Raw genomic sequence first — 27,361 nt, 5'->3', positions numbered from 1 at the left:
AAATTCGACTTATAAGCATCTATTGAACTCGGCCCATGGGCATCTCCCTACCACAATAGAAGTAATGACATTTTGCAAACATGACACATTTTAAAATGAAGAAATGCTTTCAAAATTTAAAAAATTTGAAAGCTCAAGTTCTTTATATGAACAACCCATAAAAAATTCACCTACTCCTAAGTTTTACTCATCGTATTCCTTTCCTTCTGTCCCATCTTTCTCTCTCTTCTCTTTCCAACTCCAGCTTGTTAACTTACATGTTCAACTTCTTATAATCAAACCCAACTTACAACTATATCTTAAAATTTATTTCTTTTTAAAATAGCAATTTTACACTTTCAAAATCCCATTTATTTGCCCGCTAAATCTATGATGTTTCTTGGCATTATCATTGTGTTTTTGGGTGATTTTCATTACTATAAAAGTGTAGATTTCTAGGTTTCTTTTCTTGGTTTGCGGAGAGTTTCTCCAAATCAATTGCAAAAAAATGCCTGCAGCTCAGAAATCAAAGCCAGAAAGAATTGATTCAAAGAAGAAGCAAGAACATGAACAACAACAACAACAACAATTTAGAAGAGACCCTTATGAAGTTCTGGGTGTTTCTCGCAACTCTAATGATCAAGAAATCAAATCTGCTTATCGCAAATTAGCCCTAAAGTATGTATCTTTGTTAGTTTCTTTTGTAGAAATTTGTTATGTTACCGAGTTTAATGCCTCTTTTTGGTTGGGCTTATTGACTTTGATGGGTATTTATTGTTTTTCATAAGGGGTTATTAAATTTATTATTCTTTTTTCTTTAATTATTGAGTGGAAATGGAGATTTTATTTATTTATTTATTTAGAATTAATGGTGGAAATTGTTTAGTTTTGATGGTATTAAAATGAAATTTATTTTTTTGGTTGAGGCAATGGTGGAAATGTTGTAAAGGCGGCAACTCGGTGGATTTAGAGAGGAGTCTGGTGATTGTTGTGGTATTTAATAGTGCAACAATTTAAAAGTGTTTTGAGAGAATTATTCAATAGATATATTCAAATCCTTTTTGGTTGAGTGATTAGTGGGATTAGTAAAAATGGGAACTTATATTGTTTGGTATTGATGGCATTCAAATGAACTAATAACAATTAGCCCTAAAGAGTTAACTGTAGTAAAGTATATTGTTTGGTATTTTTTGGTTGTGGGTTGTGGTAAATGCAAAAATCAACAATATAAAAGTGTTTGGGGTGAATGATTCAATGGGTTCATTTAACTCTTTTTATTGATTGAATTATTGGTGGGGATGTAGTAAAGATGGGAACTTGATATCTTGAAAGATGAGACCCAGCTTTTGGAGGGTTATGGACTGTTGTAATTGCAAACCAACCGTTCAGAAGTGTTAAGCTGAAGGGTTTCTATGGATTTTCAGTTTTTTCAAAAAAAGGTTTTAATGGGTTTATTTTAATCTTTATTGAATTTTGGAATTTAGTACCCCTTGTTTGGTGGATTGAAAAATTTGGAAACTACTTGTATTTCATTTGGTATTAAAGAAGGATAGAGTTGGTTGCAGTTTATAGAATGAGTACAAGTGTCTTTCAGCTTATAAGTTTTGATCTTTCTTCAGTTGAGGCTTCCAAGATTAATTGGTAGATTAATCAGGTTCATTAGGGTTCCAATTGCAATGACTCTGTGATTGGAAGGAAAAATACTTTTAATTGAACAATTATTGGATTCTTGATAGGGCTTGAGATTATTTCAACTATGGAAATGCCTGATTTGTGATTCACAAATCTTTTTACATGTATTGAACTCTTGATAATGTATATTGGAATAAATAATACAGAAAAAATCATACGTGGACAAGGGATACTAGAGAGTTGAGAAGGGACTTATTAATCATAAACTCAATTTTCACTTTCCATCTTTAAATTCTCATTACTGGTTTGGAAGGAGAGACTCTCGTATTGGTTATATGGTGTTTATTCTGTAAAGTATTACACCTTCAAGGTGTGCTGAATGTTTATAACATCTGAAGCCTTACTGTTAGTATCTAACAGTATTATGAAAAATTGGTTTTTTTGAGCAGAAAAGGAATGGAGGCCCAAGTTAGACGTTGGACTGTTGGGCTTGAATGGTTCAATGTATCAGTATATAGTGTGCAATTGGTTGACCATTATTGTCTGAGTTTAAGTTTTAATGAAAACAAGAAAATTACGCATAATAATACATTCCTTATCTTTACAACTAATTGGACCTGCACCTTAAAAAGGAGAGTGAGCTATACCAAACATGCAAGTTTGGTGACCAATTAGACGTAATGTTGGCTCGTTAGTACTTATGCTGTTGTGTATATTGATTGTTTCTTGTTGTATTGAGTGGTCATAGTGACATTTTAAGTGTTTTGGATTACATTGAAGGGACTCTTATCTTAAGGTGACTGTGATAATCAAATATGAAAGATTGGGCTAAAGCTATGGCAATTTTCCCTGATCTGAAACTAATTGGTAAATGTATTAGTACTTTGTAAAAATAAAACAATAGGTGTCCATGAGTTTATTATATTAAAATATAGGACACCTCATCACTTACATGGAAGTTGCTTTTGTCATAATCAACACTTCCTCTGTTCCATTATACTTGCTACATATCACTTTTTACGCAATCTAATATGTAAATTTAATCATTTATATCTATTCTTAACTAAAAATGTAAAAATTTGATATAATAAAAGTATGTAATTAGACGATTCAAACAAGATTCCACTTGACTATATTTCTTCAAACACATTAGCCGCAATATATAAAATAAGCTGAAAGATAAATAGTACCACTATGTCTTATATACCGAGTATTTTAGAACAGAGGAAGTATGAGTTACTAAAAGTGATAATTTGAATATTGCTGATGGTAGGGTCTAGGGCTTATATGGATCTAGAGATAGGATTGCATAAAGCAATTTTGCTGCTTGGAAAGGTGAAAAGTGAAGTGTTCCGTGGATGTTCCGGGGAATTATGTATTATACTGTGGGCTAAGGGTTTAATCACTTTCCAAATATGAAGGTTGGCTTTGCTGTTCTGACTTTATGGGTTTATCCAACTATTTAAAATTGAAAGATGTCAAAGAGCTTAAGTGATCTGTTGCTTCATCCCTGAGATCTCATCGTGGATTTTTTCAAAGGAATCAAAGGAAGGAGAAAACTTGGAGAAAGAAGCAGGAGACCTTGTTTGCAGTTTTTCAATAGAATATTAACCCTTTTATACGAGTATATCTGAATTCGTAATACCTTGTTAAAAAGCCATCAATCAGGAAAATCTAGTGGAGAATGTTAAATTTTAGTATTCTATCCATCGTATACCAATCTTAATAGTTTGACTTTTGCACTTTTGCCATTGGGGGTCAATCGGAAACAACCTCTTTGTGATTGCAGCATAAGCAAGAACGAAAGCTTAAGTCGCACTTAATATGATACATGGGGAATCTTATCTATATACTGCAAACAATGCTTGGTGCAGACTTGAAGATGTAGGTCTTATTAATCAGTAAATAAGGAGAGATTAAAGAATCTGAATTGAGCCTGCCCCTGTGCTTTCTGTTACAGAATCTCAAGTTAGGCGGTGACTAGTCATATAAAGTGTAAATGATGACTTGTTTGTTTAAATAGAATATAAAAGCAAGCCTACTAACAATATTGATGATGAAAAAGTACGAAGCAGTTGTTAGTTGTCATATATGATTGTAGCTATTATTATTCGGTCAAATTAAACTACTGTTGTAACTGTAAAGGTATCATCCTGATAAGAATGCAAATGATCCTAAAGCAGCAGATATGTTCAAAGAGGTTACATTCTCTTACAACATAATATCAGATCCTGAGAAAAGACGCCAATATGATGCAGCTGGTTTTGAGGTGAGCATTTTGTCAAGGCATGTGAATTGTGATGTTACTTTTCTTTTTTTTACCCCAAGTGAAGTTGTAAAAGTAATTTTGAATTTTTTATTAATGATTTTTTGTTTTTCTTTTAGTTGGCTAATATTTCGAATTTGTAAATTAGGCTGTTGAATGTGAAAATCAAGAACTTGAGCTCGATCTTTCAAGTTTGGGAACTGTAAATACAATGTTTGCAGCACTATTTAGGTTACTACTATATCCCCCCTTTTGGATTTTATGCATTTTAAAATCCGTTTTCATGATTTTCCGATGCTTCGTCCTTACTCCTTGTATGTCTGACTCCTGGTTTTGTTCCTTTTTCTTGGACAGTAAACTTGGTGTGCCCATCAAGACCACAGTTTCAGCGACAGTGTTAGAAGAGGCATTGAATGGAAGGGTCTCTGTGTCCCCTCTTCCACTGGGTCAGCCATTGTTTAGAAAGGTACAAATGAAGCATGTTTCAATCATTTCTCTGTGCTGATCTTTTCTAATGGCTAATTGAATTCCACCCTGGTTTGCAGGTAGAAAAACAATCTGCCCATTTTTACTCTGTCACAATAACTGACGAGGAGGTGCAGGGTGGACTTGTCTGCCGTGTGCAATCATCTGATAAAAGTAAATTTAAGGTTCGTATTATACTGCCACATTATTTTGATTTGACTTACTTCTTAGTTATTGTGCTTAGTGCTGGTCCGAGCCTGTAGTGCTACTAACAGATGAATGTCTGCTATTCCTAGCATTGTATGCGAGAGCTTGAACTGATGTTTGTATGATGCTGCCATTCCAGTGGTTTTCATATGTAACTGCATATTGAGTGATGGTCAATGTTTGCATGGGAAATTTTTTAAATCACAATGATATGACATGAATATGCGAGAGCTCGGTTTTCTTTCTTCTTATTTGTTTCTGTGCAAACGTATTGATTTCTCACTCTGAGGGCATGCTTGTATTTTAAGGACTGACTACTAGAGTAATATTTATGGGGATAAATCTTGAAGGAAATTTCAAAGAGGAACTCTATTAGTTTGGCATCGTTCAAGGGTAAAAGTTGCACCTTTATATATCGCTTCTGCAATGCTATAACACCAACCGAATCCCACTGACAGGAAACCACAGCAAAAACCATTGCACAAACAGCCAGCATGATCCAAGTGCCACTGATAAACGACCATCAAAATATGCAGATCTAAGATAATCGAAAGCATAGAAGAGATAAGTAGAGGAGATAGAATAAGGTTGCAAATATTTTATTCAATGGGCTTTGAATTTGCCTTTTCTAGTCTGAAGTTTCTTCCGATTTCATCTACCCAGAATCAAGATTTTTCTGTCCTTTGCCATTCTGTCTGCTGCAGCTCATCAGAAATTGTTAGCGGCGGTGAGGGTTGGTGGCAATGAAGAGAAGATATATTAGTGAGAGAAACTATGGTGGCAACACCACAGCGGTGGTAAGGATAGTAGTAGCAGTGTTGGAAGCGAGGATGAAGCTGAGAGAGAAAGGTGATAAGTGAGAATAATTGCAGCACGAGGAAAGGTTTTACCTGTTTTTGGAATCATAGATAAAATACCCGAGAAAGCTATTACCTTCCAAATGACCATGAATTCCTTAGTTTGTATCTCATGAATCCCACAATGGAGGTAGACCGGCAGGCGCTAAACTAAATCTTCATCAAATACATATTCATTGAATCACTCTTCAGTTGCCAACACTTATAGGTCTTGCTGAAGATTTTTTTTTTCTTACTTTTTGAAAAGGACGAAAATATATTTCAACTGTGTTAGAAAGAGCTAATTTCAGAAAATACCCTTTCTATGGATTAAAAGTATTTATTTGCTTATTTTGGAGGCTGATATTCGGAGCATATGGCTTCTGATCTCCAATACTTGCTATTTTCTAGTGACATCACATTGACTTTGAAATTGTCACTTGATATTTGGTTATGACAATTTCATTTCTGCTTACTGAAGTTTGCCTTTCGTGCAGCTATTGTATTTTGAACAGGAAGAGAATGGTGGTTTAAGTCTTGCCCTACAGGTACTTCACTTCTTTATTTCCAACTTCGATAGCAATTTTAAAATTTAGCTTTCGGTGAGCCTGCCCTGGATAATTGTTAGCACAGATGCGTAATTTTCGGTCTTTTATAATTTAGTGCTAGTTTCTTAACTCACTACAAGTGAGGCTATTTGAAGGTTATCATTGGACAAAGATAAGCTTATATCTCTATGTTAATCTTTTGAAAGTGCTAAAGTTTTGCTCCCTTCAACATAGGAAGACAGCAACAAGACTAGAAAAGTTACGTCTGCCGGCATGTTTTTCCTTGGCTTCCCTGTTTATCGGTTGGATCGTGCAGCTATTTCGGTGAGTGATCTCTAGTATTACGTTTCAGTTCTTTACTTCAATTGAAACAATCATATGTTATTCTGTGTTGCCAACATTGCAGGCGGCTGCTGCCAAGGATCCCGATGCAGCCTTCTTTAAAAAGCTAGATGGGTTTCAGCAGTGTGAATTGACTGAACTGAAAGCTGGAACTCATGTATTTGCCGTTTATGGTAGGTTGACCTATAAGTGCTGGTATTTTGTGCTTTCTTAATTCTGTTATTTATACGCATATAGCTGATTTTTCTATTCGGTAGTCAAAAAAAGTCACACTTTTTCTTTTAGCTTAGGTTTATAATGTAAAAATTGCTTTCCCATTTTCTCTTTACCCATCAACAATTATTACTCTTTATGATTCTTTGAATTTGCTACATAACAAATCAAAGTAAAGGCTTCTTAGATGTGTAGAAAATTCAAAGGCAAGGGGGGAGTATTTCCTTGTGCAATACTTCAGTAACCCCTTTTCCGCTCTCTGTGGCGGATACAAAAAGACGTCAATGCTGTCATTTGACATCACTTTGAGTTGGACGAGTTGGTTGTACTAGAAGTATGCCACTCTTCAGATCAAGGTTCCCCCTTGCAGCACATTTTGTATATCTTGATAATCATTTTTTTTGGGGAGCCTACGTTTTTAATTTCATGTTTACGGATCACCGGTAATCTCCATGGTCAACTGAAAAGTGAATTTCAGTGTGGAACACTCAAAATCCTATGTCGAAAGTAGAAACCGTAAGTAGAGGGACCTTAACATTATTTTGATTCTTGCATGTTTACAGGCGACAACTTTTTTAAAAGTGTGAGCTACACAATCGAGGCTCTTTGTGGATCACCTTTTGTGAAAGAAAAGAATGATCTTAGAGATGTAGAAGCACAATTATTAAAGAAAAGGGCGGAAATCTCAAAGTTCGAGAGTGAATACAGAGAAGTAATTGCTTCCTCTTGCTAAATGTAATGTATACTGTTCTCTTCTCTTCTCTTACATGTTGCTATTTGTGTAGGTTCTTGCCCAATTTACAGATATGACAAGTAGATACACAAAAGAAATGCAATCCGTAAGTTTGGGACTTTTATACTCCATATTTTTTTATTTAAAAAAAAATCTTTAGTAAAAAATCTTTGACCGCACTCTCCTTTATGGAAAGGATATGAGTTGTTGTCTTTCTTCCCTCCCCAGACCCTGACTATAGTAAAACATCTCGGTATCTCCCATTTCTGTGTCAGTATAAAAAGTTACAAACTCATCCGTGCATTTGGAAACGTGGTTTTGCAGATTGATGACCTTCTAAAACAGCGAAATGAAATCCATGCCTCGTACACAGCTGCTCCTCCGATAAAGCGTAGTTTGAGTAAAACCAAGAGGACGAGTTCAACAAAAGAGCCTAAGGAAGAAGGATACTCAACTAGCTGGAAAGAAAGGAAGCCTGTTAGGGATCGGCTGAAGAAGAAGAAATGGTTCAATATCCACTTAAAGGTCGATAAAAGGAAGCCATGCTAAGCACTGTAAGTTACCGTGTGATAATGTTATAAGCTTATTCTTATATATTCAGATGGGGCGCTATGAGGATTTTATCTAATCCAGATGCTTGGATTCGTAGATTATACATGTCTGTGACTGCAATTTTTCGCAAAGGTTCAGGATATGGAGCAAGCATGTCTTGAAACCTATTGATTTGGTACTGGGTACCGCCCTTTGTAAAGCTCTAGTTATTCATTTCTTTTATAAAATTTCATTCTTGTTGTTTCTATGCTTTCCTTATTATCCTCTTGTAAGAGATCCTTCTGCTATTTCATGTATTCCGAGTTTTGAAAATTTGCATCTTATAAAATCCATAATATTATTCATGTACGCTATCCGTCTCTTTGATTTCACAACACTTTATTTTTTGTGAATCCCTTAAACTTTGAAAGATTTTTTTAGCGGAATAAAGTTTGGTCTAAACCGTAAACAAAACCGGAATTTTAGTATTTAGTCTGGTCTACGATTTAAATGGTCTGGTCTGTTTTTTTTTCAAATTAAACCACGATTTACGGTCTGGTCTCGTTTTTTTATTTTTCAGACCAGACCGGACCGCAAACCGTACTGTGGTTAAAAATCATAATTTTGTATTTAAAAAATTAAGTTGCTACTAGATATTTTAAGATGTAATTATTTTTATATAGCAATATATACTTGAATGATGTTGACGTTATCAACTAATTACAAATTATTATATGTATTAATTATAGGTGTGAAATATTTGCATAAATGCATGTATTAATTTGGATGAAAAATATAAAAATAAAAAACCGTAGACCAGACCATAAAACGGTTTTGTCCGGTCCGGTCTGGTGATTTAAACGGTCCGGTTCGATTCGAAAAATTTTCAAAGGAATTTCTAGTTTGGTCTGATTTTAGTATTAGACCAGACCAAACTGGACCGTGTTCACCCCTATTCACATTCACAGTTTCAATTCTTTATTACACCGTTCATACAAATTTAGTGTCCCACCATTCTTAATTTTTGTGCTATATGGTGTTGCAAATTCATGGAATAGAGAGACACAATTTTACAAAAATGTTCCTAGTTATTCAGTAAAATGTCATTCAGACATATGAACTCAAAGAAATGGGCTAGGATAGTTTCTAATTCCTTAAGTTGTTCAAAATGGTACTTTTGTAAGAGACTATTTCTCAGTGAGACGACCTCAAACAAGGAGCCTATATTCTCATAATATGTATGGGATGACTATTTAATCCATCTATTAGACACATCTCTCGATAAAATCATCTCATACAATACTTTGTGTACTTTGCTTTCTATTTGTATTTATTTCTATCATGCTAGTAATCCAGGCCTTAATTATTTTTATTTTATACACACGAAGTACAAAATATTAGTTCGAGTCAAATACAATCAACCAAAAAAACCCAGGAAATGCAAATGTAATAAGAAAATTTTCATTTAGTTAGAAAGATGATTGGTTATATTACACACAAGAAATCAAATAAATAAAATCAATCCCATATTCAAGTTCCACTTTGTTGGTTGAACGTATCACACCTGTGTCTAACTTCTCCATTCTTATCAGTTTTGATATCCAGCATACTAACCTTCTGCATCGCCTTAGCGAAGTCGTTGAAGAAGGCATCTTCGTTTTCAGCGTAGAGGTCGACAATGGGCTTGGTTCTAGGGTCGTCTGCCATGGCCTGGTCCGTTGCGAGTAGGCCCAGCCCACGTTGGAGGTTCTTGTAGTACATGTTATCGAACTTTCCAGGTGTAATTACATCGTTGAAGGCGGCCATGGTGTGATCTTTTGTGTAGTTGGCGCACAATCTTTTTAGCCCCTCAGCATATTTGGGGTTCATTTTGGGGTCTACAGGTTGGTTTTTTCTGTAGGAAAAAATCCTGGTGCTGAATTCTTTGCAATGAGAAAAACCAATTGTGTGGGCCCCTACTAGAGCAACTATCTCTTTGACTGTGAATCCTTTTACTTTGAACATGTTTATGATATGCGTCATAGTCATGTTTGGAAGGGCTAAATTTCCCTTCACTCTTGAAGCCTAGCACAAGGAAACAATGCGTAAATATGTTAGTAAATCTATGTTCGAATCTGTCTAGATGGTGATCCTGTTATTTAATTATAAATTCTCTAGCATAAATAAAAAAAATAGTGATAGTCAATTCAAAAATTATTTTGCACAAAATTTTATAAAAACTTCTTGTATTGCCAAATTTCGTTACCTTCTCATTCATCAATCTTACCCAAGGTCACATTATACAAAGTTATAGATTTGATGCACTGCTATATTCAAATTTAAATCAAAATATCCCATTAGATGGAAATCTAATTATCATAATAAATAAGGGCGAATTTAGAATACTAATATATAGTGAAATTTAGATTGCTCATATATTATTTCATAGATTTCGTTTGTGTTATGTTATAAAACTCAAGATTAATATGTTGTTTTTAGATCAAATAACCTGAGTCTGGACTTAGATTTATCTTTGCGTTATAGTCTTTAATTAAATGATTTCGGTCATGGCTTGTAGATCCGAGGATAAATTTGAAGTTTATAATTGTAAACACGAAGAGGATCAAACCTGAGAAACAAGGCCATCTTTACGTCCAAAAAGAACATCAATTTTAGGACCACCAGTCATCTTAATAAGATTCCTAGCAGCAGTAGCTAAAATATCACTACATGAAACAACACCAGGACATTCCAATTCTAGGGCAGTTTTAACCCTAGTTACCAGATCAAATGCATCTCCTGGAAGAGACAGATTTATATCTGCGTCTCTTTCAGCTATACCATGAAAATGGTTCGACGCTACCAGTGTCGAACCATCACAACCATCAACCATACAATCATGGAAGAAGACCCTAACGACTGCAGCTGCAGTCGTTGGTGTTTCGGCTTGTTTTGAGGTTACAATTTGTCTCATTATATCCTCGAAACGAGGACATGTTTTGTTATAATAATCTTTTGTGAGAGACATTTGGTGTTTTTTAAAATCTTTTGCTAGAGCAATAAATGGAAGAATAAGGAAGATAATAAAAAAGAAATGAGAGAATTTGATATTGATGATGAAATTCATTGTTTTATTTGATGAATATAGTAACCTCGCCATTGTAAAAAATGGCGTTGTTTTATTATTATTGTTTTTGTTTTTGGTTTAATATTTATTTTAAGGGTTATTTTTTTTAATGAAATTTTATTTTTATGGTTTTGTTTTTAGAAATTTAGTTGAAAAATTCAACAGGGTGGAGGAAATGGAATTTGTGGATGTGTGGAAATTGATTAGGGAAAAATAGATGGTAATAGAATAACTGAACATTTGAAAAGAATAGGGTTTGTGGATGTGAGGGATTAAAGGAGGAGATTGGATATATTTGGAGTTGTTTAAAAAAAAAAAAAGAGTTTTACAATTGTCATGTAAGTGGAAAGAAGAATATTGGTTGTATTAAAGGATGAAATGTAAATTTGTGGATTAAAACTAAATAAATAAAGTAAATCATGAGAAAAAAAATAAATATGAATGAATTTGGTGGGACATACTAAAGAAAAGTAAAATAAACTTTATATTACAAATAGAGTATGTAACGTATATCTTGAAATAACATTTACATTCTAAACAATACTAAATTGCGGAGTGCATCTATAATATATATAAAAAATTTAGGAAAATTATATATGATAATTATGAGGTTTTGGATTTTTCACGTATATTTATAAATTCTCAAGTGTTAGAGAATATAACATATCATAGACCTCAATCATTACCTTAAATTTTTGGTTAATTGATTTTTTAACATGGTATCAAAGGCAAACATGACAAGAGATTATGAATTCGAATCTCAACCACTCCTTAAATTCAAGTGGAATATTTCACACTGCAAGGTAAAATGAGAGTTTGTGCTGCATTTACATGTCAAGCCCTAAGGGCTCTCATATGAAGAGACGTATTAAAATATATAATATATATATTATGAGGTCTCAACTTTCTACTTAAGTTTTTAATTGAGTTAGTTTATTGAAAATAATTTTAAATTAAAGTCTTAAGCTTGGTTCTTCTTATTATATATTACCAAAATGATTATACAGAACAAGAGAGATCAAAAAGTAATAATTAAGGGAAACAAAATTCTATATAAGGAAATTAAGGAGAAATGGAGCTATCTTACACAGTGGGGCAAACAAAAAGACAAAAAGAGTGCCTTAATCATACAACTTAACAAATAATGTAACATATATATAAGAAAAAAAACAATTAAAATAATTATATATGTATGTTGTATTCTAGATTCACCCCTAAAATTCTATACAAGTACAAAAAAAAAAAAAAAGAATTAAATTTCATGAAAGTGAATATATGTCATTAAAACCAAAAGGTAAAAAGAAGAGAAGACAAAACAAAGAAAAAGATGTTAAATGAAGGATAATAGATAGGGGAGGTTTGAGAGCTATGTGATCTTGTTGTGGTTGTTGTTCCATGGTAATAAGGATAATTTCGTCCTGATGTGGTTCTCGTGGATGACGAACTCTTTCCACCTGATGAAGAACCTCTACCACCTTTCCCTTCAACCATATCTATGGTTACGATTACACTTAGTACAATAATAATGCAAATAAGGATCATAATTCTTTGAAAATAAGCCATAATTGTATTTTGTGCTTAATTTGTGTTATATGTTGTATTAATTAAGTTGCAAGTATTTGGCTAGCAGCTAGCTTATATAATATGGTCTAGCTCTATTCTTATGATTATATCCATGTTTGAGAACCAACGTAATATTCTATTATATATATAAATAATCTGGTTTAATGATACATACATTTTGACCAATTTTGGATATATATTACTCCCACCTATTCATTTTCTTATTTGGTCAAAATTCCATCTAAATGTCTCATTTTTATTTTTTGTATGTTATCTTTACTAATTTATCCCTATTAAACTTAGTTTTTTCATACCTTACCTCTACTAATTCCACTTTACCCTATTAAAATTTAAAAACACTATACTTTTTTCTTTTACATGTAATTCTATTTGACCACATAAAAATAGTGAAAAGTTAAATGCCGCATTGGGTGAATAGAAGGAGGGAGTATATCTTTCATTATTAAAAAGAGACGTTAACAGGTGCGGATTAGTTTCGTATATTGATAATTTGACCAAGAAGCTTATGCTGAAATTGAATATGCTTTTTCAAAACGACCATGTTGACTTCCACGCCTACGCTACACGGTTTACGCGTGTATAGTGGGTCCCATGTAAATATGAGTGTATTAACAAACGTTTAAAAAATAAAAGAGAGTTTAGAGTATATAAATATGAGTGACATAACATTGTCCAGTTTGTCAACTTTGGAAGTTGTAAAGGCTACTGGTACGCCTCAACTTGCATAGAAACAATCAAAATAAATTATCTCTGGCTATTGTTGTTTGCCCCACGAAATTGAAGTCGTGTAAGGAATTTTCTATATCAATGTTGGTTCATTTTTAATTCCAACAGAATTTCATTATCCAAATAAGGATCTAAAATGAATTTTGACGCAAAATGACTTTTTTTTTTTTTTTTTTTGGAAAAAGACATTGCCAGTTAACATTCCTTAAGGGAAAAGATTTACATGTATGCAATTTAAAAAATTTAAAATATTCATCTGTCTAATAGAATTTTATTAAAGAGAAAAGTAGGTTTTTTTAAAAAAAATTGGATATTGGTAATAAATGAAGAGAAGGAATAAATTGTATGAATAAATTTAAAAGAGAGTTTAAAAATGTATAAATGTGATTAAAAGAAAATAGTAGATCATTGTCCAAAAATATAAATGATGCAAATAAATAGAATAGCCTAAAATGACAATTTATGTAAGGTGAGTGCGACAGAAATAGTGTAAATTTTATCAACTTTTTTTTGAGTAAAAATTTATTGTTGCGGGACAGCGGAAGCAAGGTCGTTAAACAATAATGAAACGATAAGAAATTCTAAGCAAACAATAAGAAAATGACATAAGAGATTTAACGTGGTTCACTATCAATGTGATAGCTACGTCCACCGGCACAATTTCACTATGATCGCAAAGAATTTACAAAATGAATTCCAATCACACTCACAAATTATAATGACTCTCTTGTGATTTCTCTCGATTTGTGAATCATAATAAAACCTAACCCTAAGAGGGGTATTTATACTAATACTCTCATAAAAGAGGTTATAGCTTAATTATCACAAAATAACCTGCCCACAAGAAAAAGTAACTGTTAATTACATGGAGGAAAAACTGCTCCATCTTTCCTGCTCACAAAGCCGACTCGGCTTCCACAAATGAAGACCAACCGCCGAGTCGGCATAAGCTACTGAACAAAACATCATATTTCCAGAACCAACAGCCGACTCGGCTGTCACCCAATGTGCCTCGACGCCGAGTCGACGATACTTACTGGAACATTCTTTCGATAATAGCACGCCACGCGGAGTCGTCTTCTTCGTTGGCCACCACAACGTCGAGTCGGCGTTGCCTACTGGATTCGTGAACCCAACAGTTGACTCATCTAAAACATCAAGACAAGACTCAAGTCGAGTCATCATCTTGAACATTTATCAACTTTTACGAGACACTTTTTGATTAATTGACACATGATTTTATCATTATAAAAGAATCAATTTAATTAAAAAATCAAGCTGATGGCTAAAATTAAAGAATATATTTTATATGTTGTTACATACCCTTACATGAGAGTTCATTAAATTAGAATTTTGGATGTAGCTAATGTATCTTCGGTCCTTCCTCATAGAACTTACTTGATGGTTGAAACTAAATTTAATTAATATTCCAATATAATAATTAATATCGTGTAATTTCTGCACTTTTAGGGTATTTTTATTTGAAAATTGTGAGTGTTTCTAAAGATAAGAAATTATACGCTTCAATCAAAAGCAGAAAACATTTGATCATAGCTAAAAATACCACGTCGATCGGATCGTAGACACTAACACTAAAACGAGAATAATGTTAAAGATCAATTCATAGAGAATTCCCATATTAATAACTTCAAAGAGAAAAATTCCAATAAAAATATATAATAATAGAGTTTAATTTATGCAAAACGTCATCAATTTTGAAGCTAAATTAAACACAAATCACATTGAACAATATATATATATATATATATATATATATATAAAAGATGGAAATGAATTAATATCTGTAATTATATATTGCACCCCCATTCAATATTAGATGTCAAACTTTAAACATATATTAGTATAAAAATATGTGTACTCACCCTGAAACACGTTCTCAAAATTCAAATGATCACATCTTTACTTTTTATTATGACCAAATGGTAAATAAAAAAGAAGACAAACAAAATAATGAAAGCATATTCTTGAATGATGGGTGATGGATAGGGGAGCTTTGAGATTTATGGGATTTAGATGATGATGATGTTCCATGCGGATAGTAACGTGGGTAGCTTCTTCGTGATGATCGTCCTCCACCGCCACCGCCACCTCTTCCTCCTCCTCCTTTTCCTTCAACCAGTTTTATGGTAAAAATACCGAATATTATGCACACCATGAGAATCATAACAATTGTTTTTCTTACCTGAAAACAAGGCATTTTCATTAATTAATTTTTAACTCTTAATTATTATTTTGTGTTTGTGTATGTTATTTTGTACACCTGAGGTTTATTATATATTTGTGTTTTGAAATAATAATTTATGTTTTAATGCCTTTTGATTTGACAACTTTTAATATGAAAATGGTTATTAATTAAAAGGGATGTTTTGGGCTATCAATTAGCTTGGTCCAAAGTTTGAAACATAGTTGTGGTTAATTTGTTCAGAGGCCTAAAACCTAATTGGTAGTAAATGAAGTACATACGTCTTCATAAATATAATATCAATATAAGTTTGTAGTTCTTTAACAAATCGGCTTAAATAATTATGAGGAGGTCTAGAGTTAATAACTCACTATAGTAGTTACAAGTAAATGATAGTTTATTTGCTCAAACTGACATTTTAAATAAACTCGACTGAATAAGATGTGATTAAATTATCATATATGTAGATTGATTTATACCATATAATAATTGAAATTCTAATTAAAAATGGTAATCAAAAAAACAGCTAAGGGATCATCGGCTTGTATGGCTACACAAAGTATATAACATAGTAGTTGGTTCCATGTTGATATATAGTACAATTATAGAACACCTTGTCATCAGTTGCCAGGTTATCTAATAGATCACATGCCTAATATTAAGGAAAAGTTTTAAGAAATTACATATTTCTCTGTAAATAACTACTATTTAACGAAAAATGTTAATTGCCTATTAAGTTTGAGGGTTTGACCAATTTGCGAGGCTAAGTTGTCTATGTGGCAGTATCTCATTGGTCCTCGTTTTTTAAATAATTAAAATTAAAACACATAATTTAACAAAATAAAATAAAAGATATTTGTCGTCATTTTTATCCATCATAATGATTTTTTTAAAAGAACGGACGTCGTGATTACCCATCATAACGATTTTTTTCTAAAATAAAAGAATAAGTACTTGTTTTGACCAGATTTTCGAAAGATTTATCCCATAAGGATAATCGCGAATTTGAAAATAAAAAATTGTTATGATTGGTAAAAATGACGTCAAATATCTTTTTCGGTTTACGTATCAAAAAATAGGCGAATAAGTACTTATTTCGATCGGATTTCGAAAGAGTTACCCTATTAGGATAATTACGATATCCGTTTTTTGAAAAAAAATTAGTTATGATAGGTGAGCCGAAGAGAAACGAGGACTAATTGATCATAATGGAATTTAGAAATGATATTTGCTTTGAGATAAGATCTAATTGATCTCTAGCTTATAGATAAGTGACTAACGACTCCTTTGGTTAGTGCGTGGTACTAAATGGTAGTAATAAGAATAATTTATAGTGTAAAATTTCATTAAAGTTTCATGTCATTTTCGTGGTGATGAAACTTTGGTCACAAAAAAGTTTTTTTTGTTTATAGATTTTTATATATTACCACCTAATACCACATTTTTCAATGATAATGTATTGGAATAAAATTTATGAAGAAAATGAGATGATTGATGTTGAACAAGGAATGACCATCAAGGTAGCAAGAGATTTTTCAACTAAAATTGCACTAGTTTTCATTCTCATTACTACCGTTAAGGGATCGTAAATGTATCAGTTTAGTGATTAGAAAATGAATGATATATGATCAAAAAACTTTTATACCAATGTATATTTGACTTTTCATATTTCCTATATACAATTTTAATCGTTTTTAATTGTTAATATTTCTATTTGTGCGTATCAAAAAATTAAGAATTACTACAAATTAATATATTTTAGATCGAGACAATTCAAACAAAATCCGATATGATAGATTAACAACAATATAAGAGTCAAATTTTTTACTGCTAAATAGTGCACGATAATCAAATCGAGAAAGATTTAAAGAATGGAAGAAGTTCTTGTTTAGATGGATCAAACACTCATCTAGTATGTGGGCTGAACAAAATTAGCTTGTAATTTGTTTGCTAAACACACGTCGTTCACTAGCAGTGCTCAAGATGGATATATTAGACTCTGTATATGTTATTATTGCGGACTTTGACATATTGACCATTTGACCTATTTTTCTCTTATAAATTGCAGATAATCAATATTTAATTTTATCAAACATCTTTAATAAACAGTAAATTTATGAAAGATACTCAAAAACTAATAAAAACAAACAACTTTTTTAATTAGTTATCAAGTGAACTTAACCGACCAAAACCTAAGTGATTTGCCAAACAATCCGATAGTGTTGGCTTAATTTAATTGTATCATTTTATATTGGTATCTAATTAATTCTCGAAGGACCTTCTGTAGTTTTGAAACAACGGAGATTTTACTTACAAAAAATAGATTTTATATATATATATATATATATATATATATATATGAAAAATTTTCAGTGAGAACCATCCTTATATGAGAACCGTGAGAATTAATCTACCTTACAAAATTTACCTATCTACAGTTGTTGTAATTCATGTAACCAATCTAGCAAGTTTTAAGAAATTCTATCTAACAACCGAACTCTTCATTTTTTGATGAATTTGGATGGGAAATATGAACATGTAAGGTCAAAATTTTTAATGATGCCCAAGTTACCTACCACTTCACACGTTTATAGCATTTTACTTCAAGAAGAAATGCAATAATGCATAAACATTTGAGTAATAAGCAAAATAACACCACCATAGAACCTACTGCCTTCGTTACTGTCAAAAGACATTATCAAGATAGAGAAAGACCATCAAAAGGACAAAGTAATAATTCAAGAAAAAATTTCTTTTGTGATCATTGCAAGACTAGTGGACATACAATTAGTAGGCGTTATAAACTTCATGGATACCCAACAAGAAACAAAAGGATTGCAGCCATAGCATGTAATGAAAATGATACAGATGCTAGTCATGTGGGTCATTCTGAGGACCAGTTTAATAAACTGATGAGTCTTGTTTGTGCCCAAAGACAAGATCATCCGTCTTATGACCAACATCATGCAAAACTTGTAAGTTCCTCTATCTTGGCTGCTAAATTTTGTTTACTATCTAACAATCATACTAATTCGATTATAGATAGTGGAGCATCTGATTATATAAGTAATAATATTGAGAATTTCTTGAATGTTAAAAGATGTCACCTCTCAAAATCTTGTTATCACTATACCTAATGGAGTCAAAGTAAAGGTTGATAAAATTGGAAATATTAGACTAAATAAAGATTTCACTCTAAAAAATGTCTTTTATGTCCTGAATTCCAATTTAATCTGATCTCAGTGCATAAATTTTGTCTTTATAATTGTGTTTCTATGGAGTTTACTAACAAGTTTGCATGATACAGGGCCCTTCAATGAAAAGGCCTCCTCTTGGTAAAGCTACCCAAGGATTATATTTTACTGAAGTCCTTTCTTACTCTTCTATTGAAGCTAATTCTACTGCTATGATATTCTTACATCAAAAATCATGCGTCTACACACCTCAAAATAACGGAGTTTTGGAACGCAAACATAGACATCTCCTTGACACAGCCCATGCCTTGCCATTTCAATCTAATTTGCCATCCAAATTCTGGGGAGAATGTTTAAAATGTGCTACTTATCTTATTAATAGAATGCCATTAGTTTCTATTGATAATTTTTCTCCATATTTTAAACTTTTTGGTCATTCTCATAAAAATGATGACTTAAGATCTTTTGGTTGTTTAGCTTTTACTTCCATCACCAAACCTGAATGATCGAAATTTGATGCTCGGGCACATCCTAGTATCTTTATTAGATATCCTTACGGACAAAAAGCATACAAATTATATGACCTTGTTATCAAGAAAATTATTATTTCAAGGGATGTTATCTTTTATGAAAAACATTTTCCTTTTCATTATTCTATGATATTAATAAAGTTCATCAATTCTTTTTACCCATCAATACTAATAATTCAACATCTTGTGATGTTTTGTTACATAATGAATTGTTGCCTTTTATTGATCCATGCAGCAAACAACAAACTAATATTCATGTTTCTAACAGTAACTTGTAACCGGTCACTCAACATACTGCACAATGCAAAGTCTGACACGCGTGCTCATGAACCAAGTATAACTGACACACATGATACCAACACTATTGCTACTGAACAACCTTTTGAGACTACTTTTTCTAATACATATTCCAATGATACTATTGTACCAACTTTGAAGACTACTTTTGCTATTGCCCATTAAATGAAAAGTCATTGTCTATTGGTTCCTTGGAAATTTCCCAGGATGGGCACCAAATTGAGTCTCCTCTAACATTTAATGACCATGACACTTCATCTTGTTTTAATAATGATGATAATACACATATCTTGGATTTATCTTCTAATCTTAATGTGCAGGAAATTAACATTTCGGATAGACGTGTCTCTTCAAGACTACGTGGTCCTCCTTCTTATTTGCAAGATTATATTTATTCTCCTGTTCCTAAGCATTGGTGTAATCTAGTCTCTTCTAATACTTTAAATGCCAGAATTTTTTTCAATATGAAGAACCCATAACTTATAAACAAGCTCTTAAAGATTCTCATTGGGTTGAATCTATGTCAAAAGAGTTGCAAGCTTTAGAGAAAAATAACACTTGGGATTTAGTTTCTTTACCTTCTGAAAGAAACCCATAAGATGTAAATGGGTCTTTAAGGTGAAACTACAGTCCGATGGGTCTATTGAAAGATTTAAAGCAGGTTTGGTGCCAAAGAATACAGTCAAGAGTTCGCTATAGACTATTTGAAGATGTTTTCTTCTGTTGTTAAAATGGCTACCGTTCGCTGCCTTTTGGCCGTTGCAGCTAGTAAAAAATGGCATGTGTTTCAACTAGACGTCAACAATGCTTTTCTTCACGGGGATCTTCACGAATAGGTTTATATGAAAATTCCGAAAGGTTTGTCTGCTGATGTTAATATGGTATGCAAACTGAAAAAGTCTCTATACGGATTAAAACAGGCTTCGAGGCAATGGTTTGCTAGACTTGTTGCCGAACTCCTCCATCAAGGTTTTCTTCAATCCAAAAATGATTATTCTTTGTTTATTCGTAACTTTGATGATTGTATGACCATCATTTTTGTTTATGTTGACAACATTCTTTTGACGGGGGACTCCCAAATTCATATGGATAAGCTAAAACAACATCTTTACAAGGTCTTTAGCATCAAGGATTTAGGGCACATTAGCCTTTTCTTGGGCATAGAGAGGTTCTTCTTTGGATGATGGTTTTGTCCTTACTCAAAAACGGTTCACCAAAGAATTACTCAAAGAAAGTGGGATTGATAGTTTTAAGCATGTAGTTACTCCCTTACCTTTGAATCTCAAACTTCATCAAGATTCTTCAGAGCCTTTTGAGGATCCCACTAAATATCGCAATCTAGTTGGAAAATTCAATTTCTTAACTCATACCCGACCCGATTTATCCTTTACCGTACAGAGTTTAAGTCAATACATGCAGATACCATCTAAAGATAATTATCAGGCTCTTGTCCATACTCTTAATTATGTACATTTCACTGCTGGTTAGGGTATTCTTTTACATGGCATAAATCAGCTTACATTGCAAGCCTTTTCTGATTCTGATTGGGCATCATGTACGGAGACATGAAGATCAGTTACTGGTTATCTTTTACTATTAGGTGGGTCTCCGATTAGTTGGAAATCGAAAAACAACCTACAGTTTTCCATTCATCATTAGAAGCCGAATATAGAGCTCTAGCTTTCGCATCTTCAGAAATAACATGGGTTGTCCGTCTCCTTGAAGAACTTGGCTTGTCAAATCTCAAACATGTTCGTTTGGATTGCGATAACCAATCTGTCATTCACATTGCTCATAATCCCATCTTCCATGAACGAACAAAGCACATTGAGATGGATTGCCACTTCACTCATGACAAAATTCTTGAAGGATTGATCTAGCTCACATATCTTCCTACAACAGCTCAACTAGCAAGACATATTTACGAAGATTCTACTGTCTACTCAATTTCAACACTTATTGTCCAAACTTGGATTTTTTCCATCTCCAAGTTTGAGGGGAGGGTGAATATTTACGGCTCTTAATTAATTAGCTTTTTTATTATATCCCTTTCTCTTTTAGTTGTGGCTTAAGATTGTTTGTTATATATATTTTGCCACCTAGGATAGTTTGATATATATATATATATATATATATATATATATATATATATATATATATATATATATATATATATATATATATATATTTTGTTTCTTTTTCTTTCTCTTGTTTTAAAGCTTCTATAGAAAACTGCTAGAGGCAAGATTTCACATTGTCTCTAATTGGCGGACTTCCCCTAAAATTTGGAGGGCTTTTTCTTAATGTTGTACTTGACCTTGTCGATGATGGACTCCTACGAGTGCTGGTAGGACTTTTTCCTGATGCAGGTGAACTCCTCAAACTAGACGATGATGAACTCCTCGTGCTAGACGACGATGAACCCCTCAAACTAGACGACGACGATGAACTTGAACCAATTCCTTCAACAATTTGTATAATATAGCCATATTACTTAGGAAAAGACATACGAAAATTATAGTTGTTGTCTAACATATGTTATTTCTTTGAGAATAATATGTCATTTTTATTAGAATAGAATATTTGTGTTATTATATAATATATCCTGAGACCTCAATCATCAGCTTAAGCTTTTGGTTGAGATCTCAGGATATCTTATATACTCTAATAATTTTTGTTTATGAATTAAGTAGTATGTATTGTTAATTTGTGATTTTATAGATATTGTATGGTATGTATGGATATGTTTTGGATTACAATTTATGATGTTTGAATTATAATAGAAGTATAATATATTGGTTCTTAATTTGACCAATATTATATTCAAATTTTCTTTATAATGATATGAAAAAGGTGCGTAGGAATGGTTCAAAGGTTATTTTGATTTTTGATGCCTCACTCGGATACTTGTAATTGAAAATTGTAATTGTAATTAATATATAAGTTGAATGCATTGTCGCGTAGACGACACACACGGTTTCTTCGCTAGTTTGATTCGTTTAACTTAATTTACGTCAAATTTATTTTGGATAATGATCCATCACTTTTTTTAATCTAATTCATAAATTTTAATTTTTTTTAATTTTATTCACATAATTAGTTCTCTCACTTCAATTATTATCATTATCCATCCTTTTATTAAGATCATCTATTTTCTCTTTGATGCAAAAAAAAATAGTAATATTGTTATTTGTTGTATTTTATTTTTTAATTAATTTAATCAAACCAATCAGTTCTTTATTTAATAAAAATAAAATAGTACTATTAATTTATTATTATCACCGAAAGAATTGTATAACAAAATACATATTTGTAATTAAAAAATTGAAAAATAAAATTGAAGATTACATAAATTGGAATTGATAAAAGCAAACCAAGAATAGATGGATCTTAGAAATCATACAAGTACCTTTCAAAGTGTTTCATATGTGGGGTGAAAAGCTTAATGGCAACAAAAGAACTACCATCTTCATTTGAGCTTGATGTAATATAAGCTTGTCCCTCAAATTTAATTCCATTAATACCTGTAAATGAAGGTGGGCCCCATCCAAAATCTGCTTCATAACAAGGCAATCTTGCCCAAGAATTAACTGTGAGATTAGGGCAAGTAGATGTTTTTGGTCCACGAGTAATAGCCGTTAAATCTGGATGTGATTCCAAACAATCAACGGCTGATCTTATGTACTCTGTATCAATTCTTTTTAGTGCTTCGTGTAATTTACTCGCTGCATACGAGAGTGGTTTGCTTGTTATGTCTCCGGCCTTTTCCAGACAACTTGCAAAAAGTGTGACATTCCCATAGTACCCTTCTGGTAATGCTATATCATTCAATCTTGGCCGTCCATTTACTGGGATGTAAATTTTGGCGTTTTGATCGTGTGCTAGTCCACGCGCTTTACATGCTGTACGCCACACGTGCGCAGCTTGAACCACAAATGTGCTTAGTTTTTTTGTTTGAGGTGCTAATTGAGATGTTGCTTGTAGTAGTAAGGTGTCCATTTGTTCTTTAGTCAGCTTGAAAATACTCTCCATTGTTGTCGCCATTTCACCTAATAATAGATAATAAAGAGTAAATATATGGATACTATATCAGTATAAGTATATTTCAATTTACCTTAACAGCCTGTTTAGTACATGATATTAGAAGGCGGTAATGGTAATAAAATTAAGTAATAAAAAATTTGGTTGTTTGGATGCTTTCAATGGTAATGGATGGTAATAAAATAAGGTAATGAAATTACCAAAAATGGCCACTTTTATTACCATCAAACAACCTGGTATTAGGCTGTAATGGTAATGAAGTATTATTGTGGTAATGAAACAAGGTAATGTTGTTTCAAGCTGAAGAAAAAAAATAATGAAGAAAAAAAAGGTAATGTATGTAATTATCCAAAAAAATATTATTATCAAAAAAGGAATCATTAGATAGAATAATTTAGATACAATAATGCTTTTAGATATAAATATACAATAATGAAACTAAGAGTCAATTACCATTTTTTATTACTAACAACCAAAGGCAATCAATGGAATATTATCTTTCATTACCATTCTTTAGTTATGCACACCAAACAAAAGAATCTTTATTTACTATTGCCATTACAACATTTCATTCCTATTACTTTATTACCATCAACCAAACGGACCGTAAAGAACATAAAACCAATATAATATAAATAATTAGTTATTTTCCCCTCAAAACTCCTCCTGGTTTAAAACATGTGACTTCCCCACTTACCTTTGAATTCACCCCATTAATCAAAACTCTACCACAACTTATCTATTAAATTAAATTTCATATTATACAAAAAAATTACCTGAAAAGTCCTTAGGGTGTATAGAAGGCAAAGGTGGCTCATATTCCAAATGCCTAAACTTAACTTGAGGTGGATCACGAGGACTAAAATACTTAGCCCTATCATGCACAGGCTCAACCAAAAGTTCTAACCCTTTAGCTAATTTTGCCCATGAATTATTAAATAGCATATGTGAAGCTCCATCTGCCACATGATGATGTTGCGAAAACCCGATACAAACCGACCCGCATCCAAACCGGGTCAATTGAACCATCATTAAAGGAAACATAGAAAGCCCTAGTGAATAATCACATTTTGCAAATACCAACTTTCTAAGTTCAGAATCTTGCTTACAGTAATCCCCAAAATCACTTAGAGGACTAATTGTTTCAGCTTCAACAAATAATGCTCCTTGTGCATTGCAATCGATTTCATATCGACCATTTTTGTCGTTGAAAATTAATCTCCCGGCCGTTGGGTAAAATTTTGTAAGGGTTTGGCTGAGGGATTCTTTTAGAATTTTGGTGTCAAAAAAATTTGGTGAAGATTTTTTTTGAGGTTGGGGATGATAAACGTATAGAACGTTTGTATGTGAATATGGTGTTCTAATTGTCATGTCTAGTTTTGATAACCAAAGATTTAGTCTTGGAGTTTCTTTGGATGGGAATATCATTGTGGATTCTTTCACTTTGATGCTCATTTTTCTAAACTATGTATTATGTGTTTGTAAATGGTGGGTATTATGGTAGTGGTATTAGGATTCCATTAGTTCATGAATATATATAGAACTTTATAAGTATCATACACCCAATGACCCAAATAGGTCAAATTTAATTATGTAGTGTTTGGTAACAAACATTTCATTTTAAATTATGGATTTTAATTATGAAATTATAAATAAAGAATTTGAAAATGACAAAGTTTGGGTAGTCATTCTCAAATTTTCAACTTTAGCTACTTTAAAAACAACGGTGAAATTTGATCCAAATTCAATTTTAAAAATTTTTGATTTGTCAATTAATAAATTTGAGCCTATTTTGAATTTCTAATTGAAATCATTGTTCCCAAAGAAAGCATTAAGGAAAAGCCTCACAATTTTATGTGGCAGACTAGCAAAGGGTGTTTGGTAATTGGTTATTGATTGTTTTTTTATTGTTTTTTTTATTGACTTGTTTAACTTATTGTAAGTATTGGTTATTTTGTTTGCTTTTAAGCTAGCTAAAAACCAATTGTTTATGGAGATATTCGCTAAATAAGGTATTGGTTGTTGGTTGTTTCTTATAGCTAGAAAAAGTGGGCCAACAACCAAGAGCCAACAAAAAAAACTATAACTAGAGTAGCTTTTTTATTTTGGCCTAATAATATAGCTTTTTAGTTAGCTTAAAAAGCATTTACTAAATACATTTTTTGACTATTTGACCAACCAACAAGCCAAAAATCTAAGTAAATCAAAAAAGCAAATATAAACTCCAACATCCAAGCACCCCAAAACCTTACGAGCAAGGAAAATTTTTTTCATGAACGTAATGAAAATTGAGTCCTTGTTGTAAGGGTGTAAAGAAAAATCCTAAACATGAGAATGACCCATTATTTTTTGGGTCATTTTAAAATTAAATTACTCCAGTTTTTATTGAATTATTGAATTAATTTTTCTTTTAATAGTTGATCAGTATATTGTTTCTAAGATTTCACCCTTTAAATATTGACCCAAAGGATAGGTCTAAATGTGTAGGGTTGGGTTGTTTTCAAGTTACGAGTCAAGATTTAGGATAATCCACTTGTTTTCAATCAAGTGTCTAGGTTATTTACGGTTTGATAAAAACTTATGTGTTCTATATTCTAGTTTCTGAGCATAAATAATCTCAATTTTGAGTCGTTTTTTAAAATTTTTTTGACTCATTTATATATTGTCTTTGTTATGAATGGTAGTATACTAATGTGATTATAAATGATAGTATACTAATGTGTGACTTGAGTGCACATTAAAGGGTTGAATTCATGTGTGTGACTCTTGAGTTGTGGAATCCAAAAGGGTGTAATAAGGTGAAGAGTATTCATGAGAATTATTGGTGTTAATGAAGATTAAGGTGAAGAGTCTCATGTGTGTGACTCTTGAGATAATGCCTTTTCAAGTTCTTAGAGTTATTTCATAGTATTCATTACCCTAAATTAACTATGTATTTATGTGAGCCATTCATCTTCAAGTACCTAGCACTATAAATAGGGCTCTCATACCCACACTTCAAGTATGTAAAAACACATCAAACACAACCCTTAAGCCAAACACATAGCCTATTGTTGTTATCTCTATCTCAATTGTAATTCTTCATATTGAAGTGTTGTAAACTTTCATCGTAAGTAGATTGTTATGAATGGTAAGTATTGTATGTCAAGTAATAACCTTACGATGTTAAATGTACCTCCATAACTAGGCAAAGAAGGAAGATCGTGGCTCCAAGGAGGTACATTGAAGAGTGTGATTATGTTGTATTCATCCATGGAGAAACGTTGAACAACTTTCTCAATGTACTTCCTTTGACTAAGGTATGAACAACTTTCTTAATGTACTTCCTTTGAACAACTTTCTCAATGTACTTCCTTTGGTTAAGGTCCTCACAATCCCATCAAACTTTCTCCATGGATGAATACGTTGAACAACATTGAACTACATTGAGAAAGTTGTTCAACGTTTCTCCATGGATGAATACAATGGATGAATACGTTTCTCCTTTGTCCACAACTAGGCAAAGAAGGAAGATCGTGGCTCCAAGGAGGTACATTGAAGAGTGTGATTATGTTGTTTATGCTCTAATACACCAAGTCACAACATTCATCGTAAGTATTTGTTCTTAACATCGTAAGGTTATTACTTGAAAATCATGACTACAATGAAGCTCGATATTGAGAAGTTTGATAGGAATGTAAATTTTGGCTTATGGCAAGTCAAAATGAGAGCCATTTTGATTCAAAATGGTGTGCACAAGGCGATTGATGGTGTAGAGAAGATGCCGGAAGGAATGTCCGCATCGAGACGGGAAGAGATAGACACAAAGGCGTTATCGGCAATCCAATTATGCTTATCCAATGAAGTTCTAAGAGAGGTTGTTAAAGAAACAACAACCAAGAGTATATGGGAGAAATTGGAATCACTCTACATGGCCAAGAGTGTTACC

The 27,361-nt window shown here is 32.4% G+C and overlaps 3 protein-coding genes across 4 annotated transcripts; 1 reads left to right on the top strand and 2 right to left on the bottom strand.

Moving 5' to 3' along the window:
• The first annotated feature begins 93 nt into the window (after positions 1 to 93).
• LOC130807590 (chaperone protein dnaJ 16-like) lies at positions 94 to 8,605 on the top strand. 2 transcript variants are annotated; one of them, XM_057672859.1, is made up of 12 exons: positions 108 to 657; positions 3,757 to 3,880; positions 4,026 to 4,108; positions 4,232 to 4,343; positions 4,423 to 4,527; positions 5,883 to 5,933; positions 6,168 to 6,257; positions 6,340 to 6,448; positions 7,052 to 7,200; positions 7,274 to 7,327; positions 7,546 to 7,775; positions 7,871 to 8,605. In XM_057672859.1, the coding sequence occupies exons 1-11, from the start codon at positions 488 to 490 to the stop codon at positions 7,768 to 7,770; spliced, it is 1,272 nt and encodes a 423-aa protein (XP_057528842.1). In that variant the 5' UTR covers positions 108 to 487; the 3' UTR covers positions 7,771 to 7,775; positions 7,871 to 8,605. The 2 variants fall into 2 exon arrangements, with proteins under 2 accessions (XP_057528841.1, XP_057528842.1); XM_057672858.1 differs by having other exon boundaries at positions 94 to 657; positions 7,546 to 8,605.
• On the bottom strand, positions 8,605 to 12,538 carry LOC130807593 (peroxidase 6-like). The gene is made up of 2 exons (XM_057672860.1): positions 10,361 to 12,538; positions 8,605 to 9,816 (listed from the first exon to the last, which is right to left on the bottom strand). The coding sequence occupies exons 1-2, from the start codon at positions 10,889 to 10,891 to the stop codon at positions 9,283 to 9,285; spliced, it is 1,065 nt and encodes a 354-aa protein (XP_057528843.1). The 5' UTR covers positions 10,892 to 12,538; the 3' UTR covers positions 8,605 to 9,282.
• A 10,090-nt stretch (positions 12,539 to 22,628) lies between these two features.
• Positions 22,629 to 24,991, bottom strand: LOC130807589 (anthranilate N-benzoyltransferase protein 2-like). The gene is made up of 2 exons (XM_057672857.1): positions 24,210 to 24,991; positions 22,629 to 23,441 (listed from the first exon to the last, which is right to left on the bottom strand). Exons 1-2 carry the CDS (start codon positions 24,886 to 24,888, stop codon positions 22,783 to 22,785), a joined length of 1,338 nt encoding a protein of 445 aa, XP_057528840.1. The 5' UTR covers positions 24,889 to 24,991; the 3' UTR covers positions 22,629 to 22,782.
• Positions 24,992 to 27,361: the final 2,370 nt, after the last annotated feature.

The sequence above is a fragment of the Amaranthus tricolor genome, chromosome 3 (genome assembly GCF_026212465.1).
Source record: "Amaranthus tricolor cultivar Red isolate AtriRed21 chromosome 3, ASM2621246v1, whole genome shotgun sequence".
Classification (NCBI taxonomy): domain Eukaryota; kingdom Viridiplantae; phylum Streptophyta; class Magnoliopsida; order Caryophyllales; family Amaranthaceae; genus Amaranthus; species Amaranthus tricolor.
Note: the sequence above shows the minus strand (reverse complement) of the source record. Positions and strands in the feature narration are given on the sequence as shown.

Coding starts and splice junctions, on each gene's coding strand:
- LOC130807590 (XM_057672858.1), top strand. CDS start 488: ATGCCTGCAGCTCAGAAATCAAAGCCAGAAAGAATTGATTCAAAGAAG. Junction 4,528..5,882: donor CTGATAAAAGTAAATTTAAG/GTTCGTATTATA, acceptor CCTTTCGTGCAG/CTATTGTATTTTGAACAGGA. Junction 5,934..6,167: donor GTTTAAGTCTTGCCCTACAG/GTACTTCACTTC, acceptor CCTTCAACATAG/GAAGACAGCAACAAGACTAG.
- LOC130807593 (XM_057672860.1), bottom strand. CDS start 10,891: ATGGCGAGGTTACTATATTCATCAAATAAAACAATGAATTTCATCATC. Junction 9,817..10,360: donor AAGATGGCCTTGTTTCTCAG/GTTTGATCCTCT, acceptor TCCTTGTGCTAG/GCTTCAAGAGTGAAGGGAAA.
- LOC130807589 (XM_057672857.1), bottom strand. CDS start 24,888: ATGAGCATCAAAGTGAAAGAATCCACAATGATATTCCCATCCAAAGAA. Junction 23,442..24,209: donor ACACCCTAAGGACTTTTCAG/GTAATTTTTTTG, acceptor ATCTATTATTAG/GTGAAATGGCGACAACAATG.